Source organism: Lactuca saligna, chromosome 2 (genome assembly GCF_052625555.1).
Source record: "Lactuca saligna cultivar CGN05327 chromosome 2, ASM5262555v1, whole genome shotgun sequence".
In the NCBI taxonomy this organism is placed as follows: Eukaryota; Viridiplantae; Streptophyta; class Magnoliopsida; order Asterales; family Asteraceae; genus Lactuca; species Lactuca saligna.
Window position 1 is genome coordinate 172,115,528 of NC_136418.1, and position 15,353 is coordinate 172,130,880.

Below are 15,353 nucleotides of genomic sequence, written 5' to 3' on the forward strand. Positions count from 1 at the left end.
TAGGAGGGGTAGGGTTTCTAGAAAATTGCTCAAAGAGGGTATGGAGGTTAAGAATGTTCAAACCTTAGGGGTTAATGAACTTAAAATAACCCCAAAACCCTAATTTAAACGTTTAGCCCAATGGGCCAGACACGCCACATCCAAATAAATGGTGTATCGCACCTCCAGGTAAAATCACATAATCTCAGTTTTTAAGATTTCTGTTAATTAAGCAAAATAAAGCTAAAATCAATTACATATCGGGAATATAGATGTTACACAAATCGAATTGGGCGGAGAACCCCACATCACTTTATTAGGAGCGTGGTAACCTTCCCTAACACAACACATTTTAAAGTCATGAGGGAAGCAAACACCATAAGAACTCTACAATTAAGGAGTTACGGGCAAAAAAAATAATTGGAGACCACTAAGAAGTTTTCATGTCAAGATGCCTTATAAGGGGTGTGCATACTTTCTTTAACACAACATGTTTTAAAGTCATAAGGGCAACAGATCTCATTAGAACTCTTGAATTAAGGTGGTTCAGATGAGTGATCTCTGGGATTTTTTTGTATAGGGTGGCCTAACATTAATATTTGGATCAACAACATCTTGTACTTCATCAGTCATACATAACAGAATTGTGTTATGCGCTTTTTCTAAAATATTTGACTTCACATCTTCCATCATATCCTTCAACAATTTCTTTTCTCATTCCAATGTTGTACACCCATGTTGAACCAGAAGAGCCTTCCTCTTCACCTTCTACATCATGAAGTCATTCGTTCCACTGAATTTTTCCAAATTGAACTTGTTATACAACATCCCTTCAGCAACAGATCTAGCTGCTCGAATAATCGCAACTCAAATACCTATTATTAAGAAGACAAGCAAAGAAAGCTATAAAATGACATAGAGAATCAATGTGGTTCACTTAATGTGACATATGTGATTATATGCACGAGAAGAAACCATATAATTCTTCTATTACTTGATCTTTTTTTAAAAGTGATTCGTTGGAATCCTTAGCTACTAATACTTATAATCTTAAACCCTAGAAAACATAGGGTCAGACCCATATAGTTATCCTTTGAAATCACAATTCATTCGGATCACCAGTTCCAAATCACATTCTAGCAAAAAGAATTTCCCAAATGAGCCTACAAAATTCAAAATTATTGAAATGTGTCTGTAATTTCCCAACTTGTCACCTACAGAACCTAATCCATCCTAAACTATCAGGAATGGTCACCAGAAAAATTGAAAGGAAATATTATCCGAAGGAAGCCTGTCAGTATTTTTGATGGATATCTTTTCCATCGGTAAGAATCCGTCAGTAATACCCTTATTTTGTGGTAACTTGGTGATTGTTGGCACCATGATTGCAAATCTGTGTTGGATTGCAGTTTTTATGGGTTTATGAACATGTAGAGAAATGAAAATCCATACGATTCTACGGGGCATCTAATGATGTAATTATTACTTCATTAACCGAAACTGATCCTGGTTTAGATGAAGTAGAATTTGGTTCAAGCTCATGCAGGTTGTTTAGGTGGAGGCAACATACCCTCGTTACCAAACATGAGAACCACAGATGACATGTTGGCCTATCTTCAACATGATTTTGAACACATAATAAACCAATGTGTACACACCGTAGTACTTTAGAAACAATGCATGATTTGCATAGGGATTCACTAACCAGTTCAAGGGTCTTGTCATCTTTATAGAGTCTCCATGCCTAATGTATATACCATGGCATAAAAAGTAAATTAAGAGCATAGCAAAGAACAGTTTTTAGCAGCTATAGAAGGATTTATGTTCCAAAACTTACATGTCCAAGAAGATTATCTCAGTGCTCCTGATGGGAGAATCCTCCTTGTTAATGTCACATATTCCATTTGGACCACATTGACCATGTTGTGCACACATATCAACAGTAATAGCCGCATATTGAATCCAAGCTTGTATGGGATCAACCCAGTTCAAACGTGCCTGGTGGCCTTGTGGACTTAGATAAGCCCTTGAACGAAATGAACTATTGATAAGTTCCCATTTGAAATATACCTCCTTCTGATATCTTATAATACCATATCCCCAAGTATCGGTTCTTTGAATTTCCAGGGCTACAAAAGCCCATTTCAAACATTTCACAACTTGAGATGATGGTCTCACCGTCTCTTATGTACTCATCTGCACCTATGGTGTCCATTTCAGCATAAATTATGTGGAGCAACTCAAGAAAGATAAGACAGATTAAGTGATTGCCTTTCATGGGTGTTTCTGAATCATGTGTTGTTCAAACTTGCAACCAAACCTACTTGATATACCAATTTTGAATTTTCGGTGATAGGAATCGCATCAACTTTCGGTGTATTTTCTCAGCACCCCAATTTTGAGTTTCCATCTTCCATACATTGTTTTCTTAATTTTTTTATATATCCGTCAATATCAGTTACTACGATGGAAGTCGTATCAAATTGTTTGTTTTGCTTAATATATCTATACCCTTCGAATTGGTACACCTTTTTCAATTCAATTGCTTTCGATGTTTATCATTAGGTCATCCTATTTCCCTTCCCGGGGAGAAGATAACTTGGTGTGACGTCAGCATTATTTCTTTATTTGTAGTCTAAGATTTTTTTTTTCTTATTTAACGCCTTAATGGACAGTCGCATTATTACGAGATTAATGTGTTTTTTTTTTTTTTTTTTTTTTTTTTTTTTTTTTTTTTTTTTTTTTTTTGTGATAAAGTATTTGATAAAATTTATAAACTTTTCAAAAAGCTTGATATATCTTAATAATAAAGTTATTATACCTTTTTCACAAAATTTCAAAATGTTCCCCTTATACACAGATAAAAATTAAGTTTATTGACATTTAGCATGTGGTAAAGATTTATTTGAATGCTTGCCTAACATGCATCCTTCACATACTACTTCAAGTTTATTGACGTTTAGCATCCCACAAACCATATTATGCTGTACACATATATGTCAAGGATCCAAAGTTCATGTGTGATATTTGTGGTGATTAGTCAAATTAAATGACAAGATTGAATCCTCTTAGAACCTTAACGAGAAATTCTATTTAAAGTCGTGTATATCCTCCAATCAAGTTATTACAACTACGATTTTATGTTATGGTCACTATAAACAGTTAAACACCATGAAAGGAAAATTGCATACTCAAGATATGATACTATTGACAAAAGCATGCAACTTCATGATACATAAATAATTACAAAAAAAACCATTAATGGTGGATAAATATACATTACTATTTGGCATATGAATACATATTTCCTACCGAGGATGTAACAGTGTTATAGTTGCTTCATCAACTCCTGAATAAGTGTTGAGTTTAGGCGAATCCTCTTCAGCAAAGAAAGCAGGTTGTCTAGGTGGAGGTAGTGATCCCTCACCACCCAACATCATAACCACAGAGGACATAGTTGGTCTATCTTGTGCATGATTTTGTACACATAATAACCCAACATGTATTGATCTTTTCACCTCTGAGATAATGCATGAGTTGTGTAAAGATGGGCTCATGAGTTCAAGGTACTTGCCTTCTGTATACAGTCTCCATGCCTGGATGAAACCAAAAAGTTAATAAAAATGTTTTCAAAAGATGATAATTAATCCATGAGATTTACTAACATGTCCAAGAAGGTTATCACTGAGATCTTCATGTGAGAATTCTCTGTTTTTCTTCCCACTCACTATCTCCAGCACCAAAACACCAAAACTAAACACATCCGATTTTACAGAGAAACGCCCATGAAGTGCATATTCGGGTGATATGTAACCACTGCAAAACACCAAAAGAATGACATGAGAAAACGAACCCAATAGTGCACATTATTTAGAAACTTACTATGTTCCAACCACTTTCTTCGTTTTGGCTGTAATCTGGTTTCCTTCAAACTCTCTAGCAAGGCCAAAATCTGATATTTTAGGGTTCATGTCATGATCCAACAGAATATTGGCTGCTTTGAGATCTCTGTGTATGATTCGAAGGCGAGAATCTTGGTGGAGATAGAGCATTCCTCTAGCAATCCCATTGATGATGCAAAAACGTTGAGGCCAGTCAAGCATGCAACTTTTGGTTTCATCTGTCAACACAAGATTACCATATATATAGATTTAGATTTAGATTTAACAGACTACTTTTACTTTAAAATGAAAATAATAGAATGATGAAAGAGGTGAACCAAATAGAAGTAAGTCCAGGCTTTTGTTAGACAGGTATTCATAAATCAGGATCCTTTCTTCTCCATCCATGCAGTATCCAACAAGCTTCACAAGATTCCGATGTTGAAGTTTAGCAACACAAACAACTTCATTGTAGAATTCATCATAACCCTGTTCAGAAGTTCTAGAAAGTTGCTTCACAGCTATTTCTTGTCCTGTTTCCAATACTCCCTAAAGATTATAATCAGAATTATGACAAGCTTTACTTTTTCTGTTAACTGAGCAAAGCTATAAATCCATGCAAGAAGTTACCTTGTAAACAGGACCAAAGCCACCTTCTCCAAGCTTATTGTTGATTGAAAAGTTATTGGTAGCCTTGGTTATTATAGATAAGCTAAAAAAATTCATCTCGAGATCTTCCTTTTGTACATCTGAATTATGTCTATCAATGGAGTGTACCCTTCGACCTACAAAGTGATACACATGAGTAACAGAAATGTCTACTTTTCCGTTTGTTTTACATTTTTCTGAAAAAAAAAAAAAAAAACTTCCATCTGTTTAAAGCATGGAATTGTGAATTTTTTGCCTTACCTCGTCCTTTCATGTAAGACCTTTTCTTTTTCATCCTGAAAGCATGCACTGCTACAGACATGCCCATCAACACCAGTAAAATTGACAAGACTACAGTGAGTATTTGGATCTTTCTATTGAAGCCAGGTTGGGAGACTGTAAGACCTTCATTTACAAAAATGAAATACATTCAACGGCTATTCTTACTAAAGTTATAAAAGTCCAAGAGTAAAAATATGATGTTGTGAAGAAATTTGTGTACCTGTTACTAGGGATGAAGGCATTCTTATGTAAAGATCTTGACTCTCTTCACAGACCTTAAGATCCATGAGTTCACCAAACCATAGCAAGCATCCACTCCCCCCTTTTCTGATATCTAAATTTGCATAAGCTGTACAAGAGCAATTTCTTCTGCAGGCTATCTCACACTCGCCAAGTGTCATGCTCCTATTGTACCATGAATATCGCGTGTCAGGAAATTTCATTTTAGTAACTTTCCGAAAGGCATCCCCACCCTTACAATCTAAAGGACTTTGGAGCTTACACCCATTAGACCAGTCTGCTATGTTCCATTCTTCAGGGCTTTTTGGTTCAAAACCTTCCATACAATTACAAGGAGGATTTGTGTTGGTGTTACAACTTCCATAAGGACCACAGATTCCATAGTGACCACAACTATCAATCAGACCACTTGTATACACAAGCCAATCCTGACTTCGATTGTTCCAATGCAACATTGATATGCTTCCATCCCACTTCAAATGTATTATCTGAACAATTGAACTCTTAAGCTCAAATTTATAATATACTTCCTTCTGGCTGACAACAAAATCAAGAGAGTATATTGGGTTTGACATCTCAGTAGGCAAACCACTAAACCTGATGCCATTCCATGGTCCAAATCTTACATCTACTACTACACCTTGGCTCAATAATATTTGTGGATATCCATTTGTATCTATATAACTTACATACTGACCTGGAGAAGGATCATTGGGACCTTTCCATGATGTCAAGCTCCTGTTTGTGCCTGTTATGAAGTCCATACCAAGTTTCATTCCAGCTAGCAAGGTGTCACCAGGATAATCAAAACTTTGCCATATGAAATTTGACTTATTAGAACTACTACTACTACCATCTTTTACAACAAAATTTCCAGTATCCAAAAGTTGTGCCACTGGATTGTTATTGTACCTAACAGAAGCAGAGGAATTGGATGACCAGATCACTGTATCACCACAGCAGGAAAGCAACAGGAGTCCCTCACTACTGACTTTGAGTTTGCCTGTTCTATTGAGTAATGGAGACTCTCTGTTAGCAATCCATACCACTCTACCTGTTGATATCTTCTTGAACCATATTCCCAAGTATCGATTGTTTGAGTTACTGGGGCTAAAGAAGCCCAGTTCATACATTCCTCCAGTTGAAACAATGGTCTCACCATCATCTTTGATGCCTTGATTTGAAGCTATGCTGTCTACAGAAAAAGAACCTGAGAAGAGCAAGAATAAGGAAATTGTGCACAATAAACCTGTGAAAAGGCCTTCCATCAACGATTTACTAAATTATTTCTTCCTCGGGAAAATATTGTCTGGTTGGGAGCGCAGACATAGCTGACCGCAGGCGTGGACCCCATAATTATGATTGAGATTTTATTACATAGGAACAAAACCTGCCAAAAAAATAAATTTATTTGTATTAAAGAAAGCGTCTTGGAAATTTACAGATTTCACATCGTATCGTTGTTCACGTGCTCTTACCTGTGTTGATCTGCTGACGAATGAACATATCTCCTTTGAGCTGTTCAAATTTGAAAGATTCAATTTAACTTATTTAAATGAATATTTTAGATACTCTGTCCAAACCACAACAATTAATATTGCTGCTTGCATCCGACAATAAATAAATATAAGGGATAATTTATGACCCCATACATATGTAAACAATAAAACGTTTGACTATTTTCGATTCAGTACTAAGTATTTCCATTTAACTCGGTCACATTCAATCAATCGGATATGTAACTCTAAGCCGACATTAAACAGCAATTATAAATAAAAGCAGGGAGCGAAACATCAAAACAATAATCAACTTATTTGTCATACAAAAGTAAAAACATGAAACTCAAAATTCAGTCAGAGATCATGTTCATACCTTCGAATCATAGCATCAAAAAATAGAAACAAAATTAAATGCACCCGCGCACTGAGACTGTTTTTTTACCTTCCCCAGAATAACTCGGAATTCAAAACGAAATTCCGAATTCGCATCCCGCGAGCATGAGTAGCAAAGTCAAAATCAAGAAGGAAGGCAAAGTCTCCAGAATTTAGACTTTTGATTTTTGTCTACTCTTTCGAAATATGATGCGGATTACCCGGACCGAATGAAGATAAGGTTATTCGGTTCGGGTTATAACTTATAAGGGGGTGTCGTCATCGTGTCACGGATTATTTTCCGAGAGAAAAACCGTAGAAATGGTCGATGTGGTTTCTGATTGATTTAGGTAAAGTCAAAAAAAACCTTTACTAAGTTCCGTGGATGTTAGTAAAATGTTAAGGCATGCATACCAAAAAAATTGTCATTTTACATTGACATACGTTTTTATAACACTAAGTAAAGAAATAATCAATATGTTGTAACAAAGGTTGTCGAAATTAGGATACTATGTAAGGTTGGTTTTTGGTTTGTAAGATCGGGATCATAAGATCACGATCGGAATCCTAACATCTCATAAAATAAAACATAATTTTAATTTATAATTTTAAAACATGAAAAATTAAATACACTCGCACACTGAGACTGTTTTTTTTTTTTTTTTATCGTCCATTGAATAACTCGGAATTCAAAACCAAATTCGGAATCCGCATCCCGCGAGCATAAGTAGCAAAGTCAAAATCAAGAAGGAAGGCAAACTCTCCAGAATTTAGACTTTTGATTTTTGTCTACTTTAAAAAATCAAAAGAGCGACGAAATATGTTGTGGATTACCCGGATGGTATGAAGATAAGGTCATTCAGTTCGGGTTATAACTTATAAGGGGGTGTCACGGATTGTTTTTCGAAAGAAAAACCGTAGAATGGTCGATGTGGTTTCATGATTTATTTAGGTAAAGTCTAAAAAAAAATACGAAGAAAATATCAGTAAAATGATAAGACACGATGTTATACTAAAAAAATATCATAGAAGTCATCCCATGGTCTTATAATACAAAGATAGGAAATAAACATGTTTTAACACCTATCAATTTTCATATCATTAGTTTTTTTTTTTTCGATGTCTTTCTTTTATTTGTTTTTTTTTTATTTATGTTATAATGTTTATAAAAAAAATATAAATCAACGAGATATGCTATTTAATTAAATCCTAAATTAAACATTACATAAAAAAACTAAAAATAATGTTACACAAGAAAAAAATAACATTAAATGCAAAAAATACAATAGTCATAATTTAAAAATATAAAAACATTACAATAGTCATAGTCCAAATATTTATTTTCGATCTTCTCATTCATCTTTCGTATTACTTGCACTTCGCGTGGCGTTATATCTTCTTCCCGAGTGCCAAGAATCGTCAAATCCTTCACTATTTGATCTTCATCTACTTGATGGAAGAAATTTCAAGTATTGGTGTTGCACTTCGACATGGTATTGTTCTCTCGTGACTTTAAACAAATCGAAATCATTCGCACCACTTTGCTTTTGCGAATAAAATCTCATGAAAATCTCATTAAACTTGGTGCACCTATGATTGATTAAGTCCACTTGCTACTAAGCATATTGACATTGCGATATGGTTGTTTTTTCAAAATCATGTGAAATTTTCCGAACATAATTTCCAAAAAACCAATTCTCCTCATCATTTCCTACAATTGGATTTTTTGAAGTCCGGTACCACGCGACCGTTAATGCATACTCCTCCTCCGATGTCCACCATAGTGGAGCTTCTTCTTCACTTTTTGCAATCATATTCCCTTTCTTTTTACCTTTCCGACTACCTCCCGCTTGCATTTTGGGAACCGTATCTTGCGTTGGTTGTGTAGTTGTTTATGGCATGGAAGCAAATGTATTGAAAATATTTTGTTGAAGGTTTAGGTTTTATTGCATATATTGCGATGTAGAAAATTACATTAAGGTGATATGATATTGAAATTTTTTCCTGAAAATGGTATTTATAGTGAGTTTTTAGAGTTAAGAACAGTGTTTTGAAAACCAGACCGGACCAGCCGGTTAAACCGGGAACCGGCAAGGTTACCGGTTTTTTAAGGGCTAAAAACCGCTTGTAAGCCGAACCAGTAAAAACCAACGGTTTTCTTAAGAACCGGAAAAAACCAGAGTAGTTCAACCGGATACAAAACTGGTTTTTTAAAAAATTTGGCTTACTCACGACATAGAACAAGCCGGCTCAAAGGAGCCACCCTATTTACTGAGGTGTCAATTTGATTAGCTATGCTGTGGAATACTCTTTTTATAAGCAAACACAGCCCTCTATTTCTATTAACCTATCGATGTGGGATGTATTTCATATTCAAACTTTATACTACCACTTCCTTTACAAGCAATAACTTCCCAGGGGTCACCCATCCCTGGATTGCTCTCGTCCAAGCACGCTTAACTACAGAGTTCTTATGGGATATGTGGTCCTCACGACTTTAAAACGTGTTGTGACAGGGAAGGTATCCACACCCCTTATAAGGAATGCTTAGTTCCCCTTTCCAGCCGATGTGGGATCGGGTCTAACCCACCTTCATTACACTCGCTGACTACCCACACAATGCATAACAAACTCATGAAAAGAAATAGATTGTAGTAGGGCATTTTTTACTAATAAACTTTTTTTAGACCTTACTAAAGAAATCGTCAAACCACAAAGACCATTTTGTAGTTGTCTTTTCAAAACAACGCTTAAAAAAAATTAATAAGTCACAAAAAAAGATTTTGGCAATCTTAAAAAAAAACAAAATGATTTTTTCAATAGTTTTAAAAAGCCTTCAAAAAAAAGATTATATATATATATATATATATATATATATATATATATATATATATATATATATATATATATATATATATATATATATATATATGTTTTTATGTGTTTATGATTTTATGATTATTTCTGATTTTATGATTATCAGTTAAATCAACTCATGTTTTTCACATGAAACAAAAAAATCTATTGAAAAAAATAATTACTTAGTAACCTTTCACATATGTCCAAATAATGATAAAACATGCAAATGGACCCCACGAACAATATAATACATGAGGGCTACGATATCGGATTTGTTTGTGGCAAATCAGATTCAATGAAATAATATTCCTGACCATTGACCCGGTGACTTCAAAAACAAAATACGGCTTACAGTCATGCAGATACGTTGTCACATTTCTCACTTTTGAACTTCAGATCATAATTCATCTTAAGGTTTAGGCAAGAGCTCATAAAACTTTTGTAACCGGATTGACACCCTTCTCTCATAATCCCTAAATCTTGAATCTTTTTGCATGGGGAGATGTCGGTATATATATTCAATAGAAAATAATTTGTTGATGGGGACGGGATCTTCTACCAGTTTTTGGTGTATTAATATACTTCATCAAAAGTCAGGAATAACAAACTCCCACTATCATCTATTCTTCTATTAGCTTTAAACTCCCACTCTCCTCTCATCTCTCTAAAGTAATTATAAGATGTGGAATATCATTTTCTTAACCCCTTAAAGCATTACTTGTTCCTTTCCATGTGGTTTCTTCTTTCTTTATAATAAAGGTGTTGCAACTTGCAAGATCATCTTTATATTCCAATTGAATATAACATTCATTCTTCTTATAATCTGATATATAATCCAGTAAAGTATATCCCATATTATCCCAACCTAGTAAAAAAAATATATGTATTTGAAAGGAAAAGGGCATACTCAAATATGATACAATTGACAAAATAATTTGTTGTGTTGTGGCCACTATAAGACTGATGAAAGGAAAAGGGCATACTCAAATATGATACAATTGACAAAAGCATGCAGCTTAATGATACATAATACAGAAAAAACCACTAATGGTGTAGGAGAAGAATGTGTCGAGGCTAAATATACATTACTATTTGGCATATGAATACAAATTTCCTACCGAGGAACCAACAATGTTATAGTTGCTTCATCAACTTTGGAAAAAGTGTAGTGCTTACGTGAACCTTCTTCAGCAAAGAAAGCAGGTTGTCTAGGTGGAGGTAGTGATCCATCACCACCCAACATCATAACCACAGAGGACATAGTTGGCCTATCTTGTGCATGATTTTGTACACATAATAGCCCAACATGTATTGATCTTTTCACCTCTGAGATAATGCATGAGTTGTGTAAAGATGGGCTCATGAGTTCAAGGTACTTGCCTTCTGTATATAGTCTCCATGCCTGGATGAAACCAAAAAGTTAACAAAATATTTTCAAAAGAAGATAATCCATGAGATTTACTTACATGTCCAAGAAGGTTATCATTGAGATCTTCATGTGAGAATTCTCTGTTTTTCTTCCCACTCACTATCTCCAGCACCAAAACACCAAAACTAAACACATCTGATTTTACAGAGAAACGCCCATGAAGTGCATATTCGGGTGATATATAACCACTGTAAAACACCAAAAGAATGACAGATAAGAAAATGAACCCCATGGTGCACATTATTTAGATACTTACTATGTTCCAACTACTTTCTTTGTTTTGGCTGTAATCTGGTTTCCTTCAAACTCTCTAGCAAGGCCAAAATCTGATATTTTAGGGTTCATGTCATGATCCAACAGAATATTGGCTGCTTTCAGGTCTCTGTGTATGATTCGAAGGCGAGAATCTTGATGGAGATAAAGCATTCCTCTAGCAATCCCATTGATGATGCAAAAACGTTGAGGCCAGTCAAGCATGCAACTTTTGGTTTCATCTGCCAACACAAGGTTATCATATAGATTCAGATTTAGATTTAACAGACTACCTACTTTTACATTAAGATGAAAATAATAGAATGATGAAAGAGGTGAACCAAATAGAAGTAAGTCCAGGCTTTTGTTAGACATGTATTCATAAATCAGGATCCTTTCATCTCCATCCATGCAGTATCCAACAAGCTTCACAAGATTCCGATGTTGAAGTTTAGCAACACAAACAACTTCATTGTAGAATTCATCATAACCCTGTTCAGAAGTTCTAGAAAGTTGCTTCACAGCTATTTCTTGTCCTGTTTCCAATACTCCCTAAAGATTATACTCAGGAATATGATTAGCTTTACTTTTTCTGTTAACTGAGCAAAGCTATAAATCCATGCAAGAAGTTACCTTGTAAACAGGACCAAAGCCACCTTCTCCAAGCTTATTGTTGATTGAAAAGTTATTGGTAGCCTTGGTTATTATAGATAAGCTAAAAAAATTCATCTCTAGATCTTCCTTCTCTACATCTGAATTATGTCTATCAGTGGAGTGTACCCTTCGACCTACAAAGTGATATACATGAGCAACAGAAATGTCTACTTTTCCTTTTGTTTTACATTTTTCTGAAAAAAACAATTCCAGTATGGCATTGTGAATTGTTTAATGTTTTCCTTACCTCGACCTTTGATGTAAGACCTTTTCTTTTTCATGCTGAAAGCATACACTGCTACAGACAGGCCCATTAAGACCACCAAAGTTGGCAAGACTATGATGAGTATTTCAATCTTTCTATTGAAGCCAGGTTGGGAGACTGTAAGACCTTCATTTACAAAATGAAACAAGTTTAACAGCTTTTCTTACTAAAGTTATAACCAATCTCATTTCTAAAAGTAGTATTATAGTTCAGATTGGCTTGTTTAGCTTTCTTGTCCCTATTTGGTGTTTTCCCCTATGTAATTGTTGATGTTAAAAATATGAAGTGTTGTGAAATATTTAGAGTACCTTTTATTAGGGATGCAGGCATTCTTATGTAAAGATCTTGGTTCTCTTCACAGACATTGAGATCCATCAATTCACCAAACCATAGTAAGCATCCACTCCCCTCTTTTCTGATATCTAAATTTGCATAAGCTGTACAAGAGCAATTTCTTCTGCAGGCTATCTCACACTCGCCAAGTGTCATGCTCCTATTGTACCATGAATATCGCGTGTCAGGTAATTTCATTTTAGTAACTTTCCGAAAGGCATCCCCACCCTTACAATCTAAAGGAATTTGGAGCTTACACCCATTAGACCAGTCTGCTATGCTCCATTGTTCTGTATTTTTTGGTTCAAAACCTTCCATACAATTACAAGGAGGATTTCTGTTGATGTTACAGCTTCCATAAGGACCACAGATTCCATAGCGAACACAACTGTCTATCAGACCACTTGTATACACAACCCAATTTTGACTTCGATTGTTCCAATGCAACAATGCTATGCTTCCATCCCACCTCAAAGATATTATCTGAAAAATTGAACTCTTAAGCTCGAATTTATAATATACTTCCTTCTGGTTGACAACAAAATCATGAGAGTATATTGGATTTGATGTCTCAGAAGGCAAACCACTAAACCTGATGCCATTCCATGGTCCAAATCTTAAGTCTATTACTAAACCTTGGCTCACAATTAATTGTGGGTATCCATTTGTATCTACATAACTTACATACTGACCTGTAGAAGGATCATCAGGACTCTTCCATGATGTCAAGCTCCTGTTTATGCCTCTTACAAAATCCTTACCAAGTTTCATTCCAGCTAGCAAGGTGTCACCAGGATAATCAAAACTTTGCCATATGAAATTTGACTTATTAGAACTACTACTACTACCATCTTTTACAACAAAATTTCCAGTATCCAAAAGTTGTGCCACTGGATTGTTATTGTACCTGATGAACGCGGAGGAATTGGATGACCAGATTAGGGTATCGCCACAGCAGGAAAGCAACAGGAGTCCCTCACTACTGACTTTGAGTTTGCCTGTTCTATTGAGTAATGGAGACTCTCTGTTAGCAATCCATACCACTCTACCTGTTGATATCTTCTTGAACCATATTCCCAAGTATCGATTGTTTGAGTTACTGGGGCTAAAGAAGCCAAGTTCATACATTCCTCCAGTTGAAACAATGGTCTCACCATCTTTGATGCCTTGATTTGAAGCTATGCTGTCTACAGCAGAAGAACCTGAGAAGAGCAAGAATACAGAAATGGTGCACAATAAACTTGTGAAAAGGCCTTCCATCAACGATTAGACTCTTTCACAGGCGTAGAACCAATAATTGTGATCGAGATGTTATTTCAAAGACTGCCAAAAATAATTTTATTTGTATCAAAGAAAGCGTCTTGGAAATTTACAGATGATTGAACATATCTTACCTCTTTTACGCTGTTCGGGTTTGAAAGATTTAATAGAACTTGTTTAATAGAATATTTTATCCAAACCACAACAACTAATGCTGTTTGCATACGAAAATAAATATAATCTCTGACCGCATGCATACCAATAAAACGTTGACTATTACCGACATTATTCAGTATATTTCCATTTAACTCAGTCGAACTCGCTGTCTAAACAAGGGCTTGGAAGCTATAATCCGTTCTCCTAAATTCAATCAATTGGATAGGTAGACTGTAAACCGACATTATACTGCAATTACAAGTAAAAGCAGTGAGCGAAACATCAAAAGAATAACCAACTTATTTGTCCACAAAAGTAGAAACATGAAACTCAAAATTCAGTCAGGGATCATGTTCATACCTTCGAATCATCGCGTCAAATAATAGATACAAAATTAACTGCAGCCGCGCACTGAGACTGTTTTTTTACCTTTCCCAGAATAACTCGGAATTCAAAACAAAATTCCGAATTCGCATCAATAGCAAAGTCAAAATCAAGAAGGTTTGCAAAATCTCCAGATTTTAGACGATTAGTTACGTTTAACAAAGGCGTGAGGGAATTCCATACCTTTGTTCGGTGCCTCCTTCGTCTACTGGGCACCAGTATTTTTGATTTTTGATTTTTGTCTACTTTAAAATCGGGGGATTCTAATGACACCATGTTTGAAAACCGCCATTAGTCGTTATGGTATTGGTGTATGTCATTCACTGTTTGCATATCATTAATATATGAAAAACTATTAAAAATTTGATATGATATCTGGACAGTCAAGGCTGCTAACATAATTTCAATTATTTTTAAATTTTTTTTCATTTTAACTCCTTTTAACTTATATATAAATTTTAAAACACACCCTTATATTTTTTATTTTCATTTCAAATTTAATAACTTGATTATTTATTTGCAATATATAAGAAAAATATATCCGAACAATTTAAAGAAAAATCAATCTCATCGTATGCCTTGCTTACATGATTTCAATTCTTTTTACATTTTTTTTATTTGGACTCCTTTAATTTATATATAAGTTTTAAAACCCACCCATATATTTTTTTTTATTTTCATTTCAGATTTCAATAACTTGATTATTTATTTGAAATATATAAATACAAATATATGTTGATAATCTTAAAATTTATACCATTGACGCGTATTTACATTTTATATTTCTTATTTGGTATTATGTACATTAGTATTAATGTATAAAAATATAAAAATCCAAAACATTACAAATTTTAAAAAAC

The 15,353-nt window shown here is 34.6% G+C and overlaps 2 protein-coding genes across 10 annotated transcripts; both read right to left on the reverse strand.

Annotated features, from left to right (window-relative positions):
• Positions 1-3,167: 3,167 nt before the first annotated feature.
• LOC145032790 (G-type lectin S-receptor-like serine/threonine-protein kinase At4g27290) lies at positions 3,168-7,131 on the reverse strand. 4 transcript variants are annotated; one of them, XM_078981712.1, is made up of 9 exons: positions 6,972-7,131; positions 6,509-6,548; positions 5,011-6,420; positions 4,770-4,913; positions 4,491-4,645; positions 4,199-4,409; positions 3,862-4,099; positions 3,645-3,795; positions 3,168-3,575 (listed from the first exon to the last, which is right to left on the reverse strand). In XM_078981712.1, the coding sequence occupies exons 3-9, from the start codon at positions 6,296-6,298 to the stop codon at positions 3,288-3,290; spliced, it is 2,475 nt and encodes an 824-aa protein (XP_078837838.1). In that variant the 5' UTR covers positions 6,299-6,420; positions 6,509-6,548; positions 6,972-7,131; the 3' UTR covers positions 3,168-3,287. The 4 variants fall into 4 exon arrangements, with proteins under 4 accessions (XP_078837838.1, XP_078837839.1, XP_078837840.1 ...); XM_078981713.1 differs by having other exon boundaries at positions 6,903-7,131; XM_078981714.1 differs by having other exon boundaries at positions 5,011-5,840; positions 5,943-6,420; positions 6,509-7,130.
• Positions 7,132-10,758: 3,627 nt separating this feature from the next.
• On the reverse strand, positions 10,759-14,810 carry LOC145032795 (G-type lectin S-receptor-like serine/threonine-protein kinase SD1-1). Of its 6 annotated transcripts, none has more exons than XM_078981723.1 (10): positions 14,470-14,810; positions 14,213-14,358; positions 13,386-13,895; positions 12,669-13,176; positions 12,343-12,486; positions 12,075-12,229; positions 11,783-11,993; positions 11,446-11,683; positions 11,227-11,377; positions 10,759-11,162 (listed from the first exon to the last, which is right to left on the reverse strand). In XM_078981723.1, exons 3-10 carry the CDS (start codon positions 13,398-13,400, stop codon positions 10,875-10,877), a joined length of 1,710 nt encoding a protein of 569 aa, XP_078837849.1. In that variant the 5' UTR covers positions 13,401-13,895; positions 14,213-14,358; positions 14,470-14,810; the 3' UTR covers positions 10,759-10,874. The 6 variants fall into 6 exon arrangements, with proteins under 6 accessions (XP_078837849.1, XP_078837848.1, XP_078837847.1 ...); XM_078981722.1 differs by having other exon boundaries at positions 14,088-14,358; XM_078981721.1 differs by having other exon boundaries at positions 13,386-14,016; positions 14,088-14,358.
• Positions 14,811-15,353: the final 543 nt, after the last annotated feature.